The sequence below is a fragment of the Molothrus aeneus genome, chromosome 16 (assembly GCF_037042795.1).
Source record: "Molothrus aeneus isolate 106 chromosome 16, BPBGC_Maene_1.0, whole genome shotgun sequence".
Taxonomy (NCBI): Eukaryota; Metazoa; Chordata; class Aves; order Passeriformes; family Icteridae; genus Molothrus; species Molothrus aeneus.
The window spans coordinates 12,864,746-12,877,550 of record NC_089661.1 but is presented as its reverse complement, the minus strand read 5'-3'; the positions used below and the strand labels follow the sequence as shown (position 1 = coordinate 12,877,550).

At 48.1% G+C, this 12,805-nt stretch overlaps 1 protein-coding gene across 1 annotated transcript; it reads right to left on the bottom strand.

Annotated features, from left to right (window-relative positions):
* Nucleotides 1-307: 307 nt before the first annotated feature.
* On the bottom strand, nucleotides 308-12,481 carry LOC136563351 (cytochrome P450 3A12-like). The gene is made up of 13 exons (XM_066560677.1): nucleotides 12,406-12,481; nucleotides 11,472-11,565; nucleotides 10,320-10,372; nucleotides 9,119-9,218; nucleotides 8,619-8,732; nucleotides 7,949-8,037; nucleotides 7,212-7,360; nucleotides 6,606-6,733; nucleotides 6,210-6,294; nucleotides 5,406-5,566; nucleotides 5,018-5,244; nucleotides 3,416-3,578; nucleotides 308-1,437 (listed from the first exon to the last, which is right to left on the bottom strand). The coding sequence occupies exons 1-13, from the start codon at nucleotides 12,474-12,476 to the stop codon at nucleotides 1,342-1,344; spliced, it is 1,530 nt and encodes a 509-aa protein (XP_066416774.1). The 5' UTR covers nucleotides 12,477-12,481; the 3' UTR covers nucleotides 308-1,341.
* Nucleotides 12,482-12,805: the final 324 nt, after the last annotated feature.

Below are 12,805 nucleotides of genomic sequence, written 5' to 3'. Positions count from 1 at the left end.
ATAATAACATATGTATAATCTATCTACCTCTATAAAAAAGAATATAAAAGAAATATAAAAACTGCTATGTAGTGAATAAAATTCCTTTTGCAATAGGAATCACTTCACACCCTCAATGACTCTGCTCAGCTGTTCCTTTTGGGCTGTTGTACCTTCAGCTCTGCACCTCCAGGAGCAGCTCCTAGCATTTATGGTACCCACAGGGATTCATCCAGGATAAAAAGAGTTTTCATCACCTGGCCAAAGGCTTATGAGATCTCCAGATGGAGTCACTTGTATGGAGAAAGCACAGCAGCAGAGACTGGCATCAGTTGGACACAGAAGAGGCAAGTGAACTTTTTATTGCAGTTAGCATTCCTGCAGCAGTTTATGGAGGAATAATATAAAATTCTAGACTGTACAAAAACTACAAAGTTTGGCAAGATTTTGAAGCTTTAAATAGGCAAAGGCACCTTTCTTCCAGACAGGATTGCCCAGGACATCTGAAGGCTCTCAGTGCTGCATCTTGCATAATTATTAGTTAAGTTGGTCTCACAGTGGCCTAATATAAATCAGACTAAAAGGTGTCATGATAAGAATATGGATGGTGCCTATGTTGACAATCCCTCCCATGGCAGGTGGCTGCATGCCCACGATAAAATAAGCAAACAATCAGGAAACACATGTGGGACACTTCTCTCCCACTCTGCAAATCTCCAGTCCTTAGGGGTAACTGCTTCTCTCTGGGCTCCTCCAGTTAACCCACCTGCACTTGGAATCACACAAAAGCCATCTAAAATCATACCAAAATCGAAATAAATCAGCATCAGAAAATCTGCTCCAGGCATTCAGTCCTGTAAGGACGTGACCATTTTAACATTTGTCAGGGTCATAGCACAGAGCTGAGGAAACGCCCTGGACAACTCTGCATTCCCAGGAGAATAAAAGCAGGAGACACACAGAATCACCCAGCAGGCAGAGGGAACAGGAGCAATGGCAGCATTACTTAACTATGTGCAATTTGCTCTCCCCATCTTGATTTAAATTACACTGCCAGAAGAGACTGACAGTGTCTAGAATCAAATTGCTTAGAAAAGTGCCTCTTCAGAGAGAGAGAAAAAAATGCCCAAATAACTGGAGTGCAAATGGTCTTGCAAAATGCCTATTGTGACTGGGGACAGCAGGACCTGGGGCTCATGTTCATTAGAATAATGCTCATGTAATTGTGCTGGGCCAAACCCCCATGAAATGGGGGGGGCTGCCCCCCTGACACTCCTACAGAGCACACATTAACCTGGTCCCCTCTCAAGAGCTGGAGGAGGCACCATTAAATAAGAGTCTCTTGCTCTGATCCTGCTTCCTTCACTTCTTCAGGTCAGCCTGGGCTCTGGGGACCATCTTCAGGACAATGGGCTTCTTTGGCTGCATGAAACCTTTCGAGTCCAGGACCAGTGGGATCTTGAACAGGAGAGAAAAACAAGGAAACAGCCACATCAGCTGGGAGAAAGGACAGACAGGACAACAGGAGCCCTACAGCTCACACACATCCCAGCTACCACTTGTTTTCAATGCATTTCCCAGCTCACAGGTGTACTTACAGCAGGACCATCACTATTGCTCATGCAAAGCAGCCACCAGCAGGTGTTTAACAGCCCTCAGCTCTTGGATAAACTGGTTGGTGATCTCTGGCTTTCACATGGTATAAAGAGCTCAGTGCACTGATCAACAGGCTGCACGAGGAGGGAAGAGCAGCCAGAGCCCAGCCAGGGTGCTGCAGATAAATGGGGGCATGCAGTGCCATTTTGTTTAATATACAAGTGCGTACTAAGGGTACCAAGGGTACTAAGGGCAGCTAGATCATAATGGGAGCTGGAGGAGCAATAAGTTCTCCAGGAAGAGGAAAACTAAGATTGCTGCTCAGACCAAGTAGCAAAGCAAAAGCATCCTCAACATGAAAGGTTTCCATGGGGTAGGCTGGGAATCTCATGATGAAAAACATTTAAAGCTGGTGTTGGAGGAATCCTCTTGTAAGGGAGGGAAGGCTGTTTTTTCAGTCTCCCCCACCAATGGATGCTGCTCATATCCCAGCTCCCTCTCTCCCCACCAGGACAGGGGTGACACACCCCAGCCCAACAGGCCACATTCACCCCCCCATATCCCAGTAAGCTTTGTTTCAGGAAATTTAAGCAATATGGCTTGGAGCCCAATGTGCCATCAGTGGAGCAGTGAGAGGAGGCTGCAGCTTCCATATACATATTCCAAAGGGATGTTCCAGCATGAAATTTTCCCTCCCACTCTGATGTACATGACACCTTCTGTAGAAAAAAGGGCTGAAAGAGCCCCATAAACCTATGGGCACCAATAATACAATACATACTTAACTTGTCTCCTTTTAATTAAAGGCAGTTATAAAAAGAATCAATTTTATGGATTGCAGAGGACTAGAAAAATGTCATTAGACTTGGGGGAGGGTGGATAGGTCACTGCATTGTTAATGGACTATTACAGTCTTTCACCTCCAGGTTACCAGTTGAGCTGCAATCTGAATCTGCAGAGATTCCAGCTGAGCACCCGTGCCAAGTAATAATTTAATAAGGACTTTTCTGTTTCTTACAACAAACGTCCTTTGAGTGACTTGTTGCCCCCTCTGCTCTGATTTCCCAAGCTCTCCTCACCAACAGAATGTAACAATGGCCCAGGCCTTTTGCAGCAGTGAGTGGAGGGAGCTGGGTCAGGCTGGAAACACCGTGGTGCTGCCTGCCTGAGGCACAGGAGCTGCTGTGCTCTCAGCAGGGCTGGACTGACACATCATTTCCAACAGCTCCTGCATTTATTTTATGTCAAATACTCCCACCCTGCAAGGCCCATCCCATCAGTACTGTATGCAGCATTCACTGGGATCCTGGGCAAAACCAAAGCCTGGTGGGATCCTGCATAGCCCCAAAGAGGGAGAGGGTCACCAATTCAAGCTTAACCCATTTTTGGGCTTGCTTGAAAATTGTGCTACCCTTTAGGGACTTCCCTGGGTCATAAGAGCTGAATTTTGGTATCTTGGGATGTCCCACAGAGAATAGCCATGTTTGTGTTGCAAAACACAGCTTTGGCAAGGGCTGGGGGATATTTTCTTCCTGCTCTCTGGAGCAGAGTCTTCCTAAACTGGGTCAAACAGACCAACAGTGCACTGTGGGGGAGAGAGAGCACCCCACAATTTAGGTGCACCCAAAGATAGGCACAGGACTTCAGGGATTTCAGCCTAAAACATCCCACCAACATTAAATATGCTTCTGTAGAGGCTTTAAAAAAAAAGCATAAGTAACTTGTGGTGAACCCCTTACAATTAACTGAGAAGATTTAAATAGTTATTCCCATGTAACAGTAGGACCATCTCAGAGGGAGTAAGGGGCAGATAATGAGAGACATCATCCCACACCCTCACCGGTGTGTCTTTGCAGGGTCTGAATGAGAAGTTCTGCAACAGGACAATCACAGCCACTTTCACAACAAGATGAGCAAACCTCATCCCTATGCAGTTCCTGGGGCCAGCCCCAAATGGCAGAAAGGTGTAGGGGTCAATACCCTCTTTGTTCTCTTTACTGAACCTGATTATAACAAAAAAAAAAAGAACAAGTTAGCAAGAGCCACGCTGTTGCAGGATATGTTAGCTTCCAAATCTAAGCAATGAGGGGTCTGGGAAGGGAAAAGCCTTTTGTGTTTCTGTGCATATTAGAAGCTAAGTCCCTTATTTCTGTCTCAATAGATATGTTATGCCTCTGCTTTCATCCCAGTGCTCAGACTTGGTTGTGCAAATCCAGGTGCACTGGGTGTCCTGGGAATACCTGAAATACGCTAATGGATTTCATAACTACTCTTTTCTCAGAACTCCCTCTCAGCTCCAAAACTGAACCCAGATTTCAAACCCTAAACCACACAGGTCTACAGCTCCACAGCTTCCCTGTAGATCAAAGGACTGAGCAAACACAAAGATGGAGTTCTCCCCCTGCGTGACTAAAGGCAGGGCTGCTTTTGAGACATGCCAGTCCAATTCCTTCCCTCATCATGAAAAACAGGGAAGAACAATCAGCTTCACAGAGAAATTTGCCACTGAGCATTTTCAGTAATACTTCTTAGTGATCAGTTGGTTTTCATGTCAGAAAGCTTTCCATTCCCAGTGCATGAGGTACAAACCTCAGCTACGCTAAGTCAGAAGTGAAGTATCTCACTACTGAAACACCAGCACGTCCCTCTGATGAACTCCCAGCAAGGCAAGCGAGCCCTAAAGAGCTCCTGTCCAGCTACCCATGCCAAGTTTGACAACTGGAATAAGGATGTGGCTACTGGAGCAACTGGTGTAGCCTGGCCCACTGCCAGAGCACTTGCATTTGGGTGTTTCCTTCTGAATCCAACACAAGGTGACCACAGGCTCCACAGGTGCTTCTGCCTGATATCACTGCCATGTTTTGTCTCAAAGGTCACCATGTCCCCACACCAGGATTAGTTTCCAGGGGTATTTCAGCTCTTGGTGCAAGGGCAGAGGTCTGGTCCTGCTCTCTCTGGACCAAGCATCAATGTCTTGCTGGCCACCTGAAGATTACCAGGTTTGTGGTATCCCAGCTCTGCCTTGGGCTATTGCATCATTTTGCAGGGTCTGACAGAGCTCCTAAGCAAAGATTGCTTCAGAACTTGAGTTAAAAATTAAGTTTTATTTCCTACCCATCTTTGCCCTTCCACTGCTGATTTGCAGGGCATTGTGCCAGTCACCCAATGGCTCTTGCTTTAATATCTGGCCATAAACCCCTCAGTGTTACAGCTGCTGGGAGCTGCTCTCACTGTTGCTCCCTTCAATGCAGTTAATTAAATTCCATGCACAGTTTATGGATGTAGATCATAAAACTCCCCTCACAGTAATGCTGGGACTAGATGTCAGACAATGATAAATGCCTAATTTAAATGTTATAATCATGCATTCCCCACTTTTGCTGCCATTCCCACTCCCAGGGCTGAGGTTGAGCATGCAGCTATTCCCCCCTGTGGCCCTCACCTCTCAGGCCTGAACTCGTCCGGCTCTGGCCAGTACTGTGGGTCCCGGTGCAGCACGAAGGCTGGGATCATGACCACCATTCCCTCTGGAATAGTCACTCCATTGAGCTCCACTGTCTTCTTGCAGACCCTCTCGATCCGGCCCCCGGCGGGGTAGAGCCGGATGGATTCGCTCACCACCATGTCCAAGTACTCCATCTGAGTGACGGCAGCGTACGTGGGAGCGGCCTGCCAGAGGAACGGGAGGACTGAGAACACAGCACAGCAGCTGCCACCCCTACAGCCCCCCAGGGCTTCCAGGGAAGGGGGATCTCAGTGCCAGCACCCCTGCCACTCTGTTTCCAGCCTGGGTTGGCAAGGCAGGTGGGAACAAGCCCACCCTCCTTTACCTTGTTGGGCAGGTGTGCATCGACCTCATCCTGGAGTCGCTGCTGCACGTCAGGGTGGGTGGCCAGGTTGTAGGCTATGTAGCTGAGGGTGGAGCTGGTGGTCTCATAACCAGCAAAGACAAAGATAAGAGCCTGGGCCAGAATCTCCTCATCACTTAATGCTGAAAAAAGGCATAGAAGCACATACCAGAAGCTGAAAATTACAGTAATTAACCCTTGGCAATTGAGGATCCCAGTCACCTGTCTAGGTAATGCTACTCCTAGCTACATAATGGTTGGTAAAGGAAACATCCAGCTTACCCTCTGGTACCTCAAAGGAGTGCAGGATGCAGTGCAGTGTGTCCTACAAATACCCTGTCTTGGCACTTCAAAAGTTTAAAAGCATCCTGCCTTGAGTTGACAGACCAGGACTATGCATTGGCTGAGCCTTTATCTTACAGTTTATCTAGGATAGGGAACAGAGGTGAGCTCACAGGTGAGCAAGGTACACACAGCATATGTGCTTTGTGTGCTTTTTGATATACAGCCAACATTGCTGGCCTACAGAGACAACAAAGTAAGAAATGGGGGTAAGGAGATACTCACTCTTTTTGTTCTTTGTTGCACAAACACACCTCAGAAGTTATCCCACAAAATGAGATACAATAAAAATATGGCTAACCTGTGATAAACATCATTATGGCCCCACTACTAAGACCCTGAATCTTAATGGGATTAATGACTAAAATCCTCTCCCTACTTCCCTTTAAAATGGAGAAGGAACGACTGCTTTCTGCTGAGAGGAGGACACATCTCAAGACATACTTTTGTCCAAGTTGGTCTCAGCAGACTTGGAGCCATCGTGTGAGTTCTGCGATTCAATCATGAGCTGCAGGAAATCCACCCGGTCCTGGGGAGCAACAGAGGCAGAGAAGATGTGGGTGGGGAAGAGGCAAACCTTGTCCAGCACAAGTCCCTTGCTGAGACACCTGCTCCACTCACACCTCATGGCTTCAGTACATGAGAGTCTGGACTACAGACCCTTCAGGAACACAAATACTTTCTCCACTTGGACCCCCAAGCAGGGTGTGGTTCTGGCCTTTCTTGGGTTTGGTGGGCTTGGAGAGCAGGTGACACGCCACAGCTTCTGAGGATGCCACCAGATTCCTCCTGCACTCAGGACTTTTCCTGAAGAGAAGAGGCCACCTAGGCTGGACTCACCGTGCTGCTGCCCTTCTCCCGTTCCTTCTTCATTTTTGTGAAGACATTCTTGAAGAAGTCCATGACATCTGAGGGTAACAGAGTCACCTTCATCTTTTCCAGCACAGGGGTAACAAAGGGGAACAACACTAAAAGGAAAGAAGAGACCAACACACTTGAGCTCAAAGGGGCCCTGGGAAAATCCAAACTGGCCCAAAGCATAGAAAGAAGCAGCACATCTGGACCTTGACCCTTTTTGTTGTCTCCATCTCTTTTTACCTAACGATGGTTGAGATGCAACAGCACTTGAGACCTCCTCCATATGTTACTTTATGACCACAGTACCACACTAAGTGCAACTCTCTTCTAGAGCAGCTCCCCACCATCTCTGCAGACAGGGTCTCTCCTCATAGGAGGATGCTGCCAAGATCCACATGGGCTGCTAAAATCCTGGCTGTGGTTTCCCTGGGGAAATATTTCTGCAGATCTGAGACTGTAAATCTAATCCTGCTAAGTGCTGAGCATCTCCCATTTGGCAAAAAGGACTCAAAGCTACTGAGGAAGCTTGCAGAAAATGCAGCACCTTTGACATTGATTCAGGGCTATATGAGATGAGGTTTGTCTTACCTAAAAGTAAGAACACAGGACTTATGAAACTGAATTGGAGAAATTTCTTAATGTTGGTGACAAAGGGGTCATTGGGGTTGTTGATGGAGTCAACATTGACACTGAAAGAAGTGCTGGTCACCACATCCATGCTGTAAGCTCCAAAAATGCTGAATAGAGAAGAAGAGAGAGTGAATGAGATGAACCCAACCACAGCAGTAAATAAGAGCCCATCTAGGAACAATCCTTGTGAGAAGGAATCTCTCTTAATTCACAGTTCTATCATAGTAGGTCTGTCTTGACCTGGCAGCAACCATCACTTTATTTTTGAAGTTTCCCCATTGCATTAATTCCCACAACTTCTCTAAGCTTCAAAAACCTAAGCTGTAGTTGGAAAGCACTGCAGTCTCGGGTAACAACAACTATATTCTGATTTTCATCTGTAAAAGAGATTGCAAAAATGACATCCAAAAATACTGTATCTTGTGCAGCTTCTAGAAAAACTCTGGGAAATGCTTCCTACCTCAAAATGCATCCCCAGTAAAATGAAATGGGGAAAGGGCACAGCTCTCCCATTTGAGCAAAGCAGAGCACAGCAAGCCCAGTGCTGAGGAACATGCCATGCCCATGACTGCTGTGGAGTTTGCTTCCATAGCTGACAAGGGATCCATGCTGCAGTGTGAAAAAGGCTCTTCAGAACAGTCCCTTCCCCACACTGAATACAAACCCTTTCCTGTCAGCCCCACACAGTTACTCACTCCTTTGCAGCCACAAACTCGTCATTAGCCACTTTCTTCTCAATGTTTTTCACTAATTTTTCACCATAGTGATTAATGATATGGAACATCTGAAATGCAAACCAAAGCAGAAAGCACTGTTGACTCTTTCTCTGCCACCAAACAAGGCTGGGCCACACTGCCATCTGCTACTTGCCACATCTGGCTTGGGGAGGAAGGGCAAGCAAGGGAAGGGTCTCTTTTCCAGGCCTCAGTCACTGCTTTCTCTCATCTTAACAACCTGTGCAGAGAGCTCATCTGACTAGGACTGAGCAAGGCTCTCCTCCAAAAATCCACGCACAGCTCCCACTCCAGCTTAGCATCCACTCCAGCTGGGATGACCATGGCTCCTGGGTGCATGGAAAATGGACAAGCCTGGTGTGTTTAGCAGGATGAGCATACAGGCCATAGAACCAACAGCCTCAGCTTGCAATGCCTTGTGTGCTGTTTCATCCCCCACCCCCTTCTCCTGACTCCCTCCCTGGGATGGCAGCCAGACACTGCATTGCTGAATGGTACCAACAATGCAGGTGCTCATGGATGTGGTCCTGGCAAACAGGGCGGCTTCCCCATTTGAGGGGAAGGTCTGCACTCAGAAACAGCTCAGTTCTCCTCCAGCTATGGATGCAAAGTACCAGTGCCTGTGCTTTACCTCCTTCAGCTTCCCACTGGTGAAGGTTGGAGACAGCACCGTACGAATCCTTTTCCACTGCTCATCTTCAGCCACATTGAGGGCTGACTCCAGGATCCCGTTCAGACGAAAGTTCTGCACATGGGAACAGGAGACAGGTGAAGGTTTACAGCCCCCTTCCATGTGACAAAAATGCAAAGAAAAATCTTCCATGGAGTGTTGATTCGGCCCCTGAAGTCATGTCAGCTCCACCTCAACAACAGAAACGGAAACAAAAGTCTAAGAATCATAAATTACATCAGCCCCTAGGGCACATCCAGGCTGATGGCACAATGTCCCAGCCAGAGCGGACTCTGCACCTCCCTAGCAGAGTTTTGATGTTGGTACCATCAATAAACTGAGGCACATCAGAGGGGAAGTACTTGCTGAAGGGCTCAGAGGAGAATAGAAACCAAGAAGAAACTCCTTTCTTGCTGCATATGCTCTGTACTGAACAGCAAAGCACAGGACTGGGTACCTACCCGGCGATTAGTAAAAATGCTGTAGCACTCTTTCACCAGGATGTTTTTGATGAGGACGGGGTCCAAAACAGCCAGCACAGGCTGCCTGCCATCATAAAACCTAAGCCAATAGAAACCCACAGTCAGTCCATCCTTCGTGGTCAGTTGGAGCAAAAGCAGCCTGCTCTGTCCATGGCCAGAGCCACGGCACAAAGAGGTTTGGGCCCTCTGACAAAACAGCTGGAAGGATGAGGCTGGAATTTGTTTGTGATGTAGTGAAAGAGGAGAAAGGGAATGACAGTGACAAACATGGGCAACATGAACATTTCTAGCAATTGTCTGTGGTACTGAAGAGTTGCCAAAGCTGTGTGGGTTTAGATAAAAGGCAGCTTTTTGCCACGATGTTGATCCCCTGCACTTGGGCTGTCTGAGCTGTTTCCACTACTGATGGCTGGAGACAAGAAACACACACCAAACAATCTACCTGTGGAGGAAAGAGATTTCCTGCCTGGCCTACAAGGCACTGAGAGGTGAAAACCTCATCTGTCTCCTCCATATTCCAATCAACAGAGACAGAAAAACTTAAAAGTTGTGGTGTGGGCTAAAGGGCAGGGAGCCCTGGGCCACAGCTCAGGGAAGCTGCCATCTTCAAGAAGCTTGCGAACATTTAATCTTTCAAAAAAATGCACCAGGTTTCATGAAGCCTCCCAGGATTTTTTTTTGCAGAGCAATTTTGTTTTGGTTTGAGAGGTTCTCAGTGGAAGCATGATAAGAAGCCTCTGCATAAAACAAGCACTGTGCAGGGAGCAGGGAGGCAGGTTGAAAGGTAGCTTGTGCCCCAGCTCTGGGAGAAGCAGGGAGCAAGATGAAAAACACTGTGGCAGCCTGCAGCTTGCTTTCTGCTCCAGACACAGAAAAGTAGCTTCAAAGGCAGGAGGCTCAGTTTGACACCAAGCACTGGAGGTGATTTTCAAAGCTTATGCAAGAAAATGACCCCACAAACTGGCCATCACCATCTCAGCCCCACACCACACTGAAATCCCAGCAGGAGAAAGTCTTGGAGAGATGGGAGGAGACTTTCCCAGTGCTAAACCTTGATTATCCCACACTGTCACTGCTGGAATTACAGTACTGAGGAATATAACATCAGTGTAACTTTTTCCATTCTACTCTGGGGCTGTGGAGCACCCCAAACTGGTAGTTTTGTTCTGTAGAAACTCACCCCCAGATCTTTCCATACTTTTCAAAGCATTTCTGATCAAAATTGTGGACTCCCTGGAAAAGAAGAAAGGAGAAATGAACAGTTTTCTAGTGAAAACTGATCAAAGCAGGCCACAGCTGTTAGCACAGTGCATCCCACAGCCCATTGGAAGTGGCAGAGGTGTTGAGGTTGGGAGGTGCATGGTCCTCTTAAGCATCATGCAGATGCTATGGGGACATTCGCATTGGAGAGAAAAAAGAGAGCAGAGATTGAAAAAATAAAAAGGCACTTTCAACTTCTACCACCCAACCTGATCTAAAAATGTAATGAAGACAAGGTATGACAGGGTACAAAGTTTTAGTCAGCAGAGTTAGGAGGCAGAACTGATCCCAGGGTGTCCTTTCACCTTCTGCTCAACAAGTTAGAGCTGCTGCCGTCTCGTCTTCATACGATCTTCCTCTGCAGTTACTGAACACAGACTTTTATTTTGTTTCAATTCAGGTTTTAACTGATGTTACATGTAACAATGAAACTTACGAGACACATAAGGCTCACAAAACCCTTAGTGAGAGGCAACATGAATGATGTGAACCCAGCAAATACAAGTAAAACACCTCTTTTACTGAAGCCAATACACTTATTCTGCATTTGCAACCAGTTACCTGTGGTCAGCTACTGCCTTGCTATTTGATGAGGTTTGGTAGCTTGAGAATGTTTGAGTTCTATTTAAAAATGTATTTGTCTGGCTTAGTCTCAGGCTGGCCCAAAAATAAGTGATTGGATGAAGCATTTCTGGAGCTAATTCGGCCTCTTCAGGTTGGTGATAAAAAGGGCAAAAAAACATGCAGTTCCCAGAAAACAGCAGTCTTAGAAATCTCTCCAATACTTTTTTTTTTTGTTTCCAACAGAACTTCAGTTGCTCAAGACCAGGTAGAAACAGAGGGAGAAACAAAAAATTTAAATTACAAAGTAGTTTTATAATACAGCACACTTCATTCAGGTCAGCCTGAACTTTTATGTTCTCTGTGTGTCCAAAGAGCTTCCCACCAAAAAGCATAATTTTCATCTGACTGAATCAAGGACAAAGGAAAGAGATGCCCAAAGAATGGGGAAAACAGCACCAGCCACAAGAAGGATCTAAGACACTACAGAGCAGCAGCTGCTGGTACTCACATGCTGGTACTCCAGGAAAGTTCCCACAAACGGCAGAGGCCGTGGGCCAGGAATGCCCAGCTTCTTGAAGGTCCGGTAGGGCCATATCCCATAGCTGCCAACAAAGAGCATGTGAGAAGCACTTAGGCAATGAAAAGAGAAGATACTTCTTCCTAAGCATAGGGAACTGCTCAAATAACTGGTTTCTGTCACTCAGGGCAAGCTGAAATTGTGGACCAGTAGCAGTCCTGCTGAAGATACTCTTTGCAAGAAACGCAGGATCACTTGGCATACGTTTTAATGGAAGACAAGGGCTGAAAGGAGCTGCAGCCCGGCCAAAGCAAACCAATGTACCTGGGCACCTCCGGGCCTCATTTAGCTGCCCAGCTCAGACAACTGTGGCTCAGGTGACTCAGGAAAGATCTCGGAGTGATTTCTGAAGCTGAGGCCTGCCCTTGTGTTTGTCTTTGCAAAGACCTCCTGCGATGCTCAGGTGGCCGCAGTAGAGCGGCACGGCAGGGACATAAATTACCACAGCAAAATTAAGTTTTTGCCTGTATAGCTCATTACAGCTCCCCTGAGCCATATAAGCCGAAGTTTTGCCAACAGAACTACTTAATCGGGAGGGTTCTGCTAGCAACAACTCCGGCATCGCCCTGCGCTGCTCCCAGCTGGCACGGCCCAAGGACGTCACGGGCGCTTCTGTCTTTAAACAACCGGAAGTGCCTTCCTGGGAAAAACTTAAAAAAGTCACGGATTTCCTTTAATTTCCCTCCCCGCCGAGCCCAGCTCGCTCCTTCCCGCTGGCAGCGAGGCCCCGCAGCCGCCCTGAGCAGCCCTCGCTGCGCCCTGAGGGCAGCGCGGGGGTCCCGCGTGGTTTCAGCGCTAATTCACTCGAACCGCACTGGCACCGGGCTCTTCTGTCCGGTCCTCCAGGGGACCGGCCTCTACTTACAGGGCCACGAGGCACAGGAGGGCGACGAGGAGCAGCCAAGTGACGGGGGAGAGGCTGGGCAGGAGCTGCATGGTGCTCGCTGTCCGCCCGCTTGTCCCGCCACCGCGCCCCGGCCCGTGCCCGCCATCACGTGAGGGAGGCGGCGCCTCCCCGCCCCTCGGTGCCTCAGGGCCGGGCCCCGGGCGCGTCCCCCGAGAGCGGGGTTCTCCGGGACCGAGGTGTCGGTCCCCTCTCCCTTGCGGCTGGAAATTGCTGAAAGGGCGGTTTGCACAAGCGGCAGCGCCCCGAGCTCCTCGTGCTGCCTCTGGAGGGACTAGGAGCTGCTCCTGTGTCCCGTCTGTCCCAGCTCCGGGGGTGTCTGTGCAGACGCGCCTTCCCTTGTGCCTCCTCTCCTACCTCC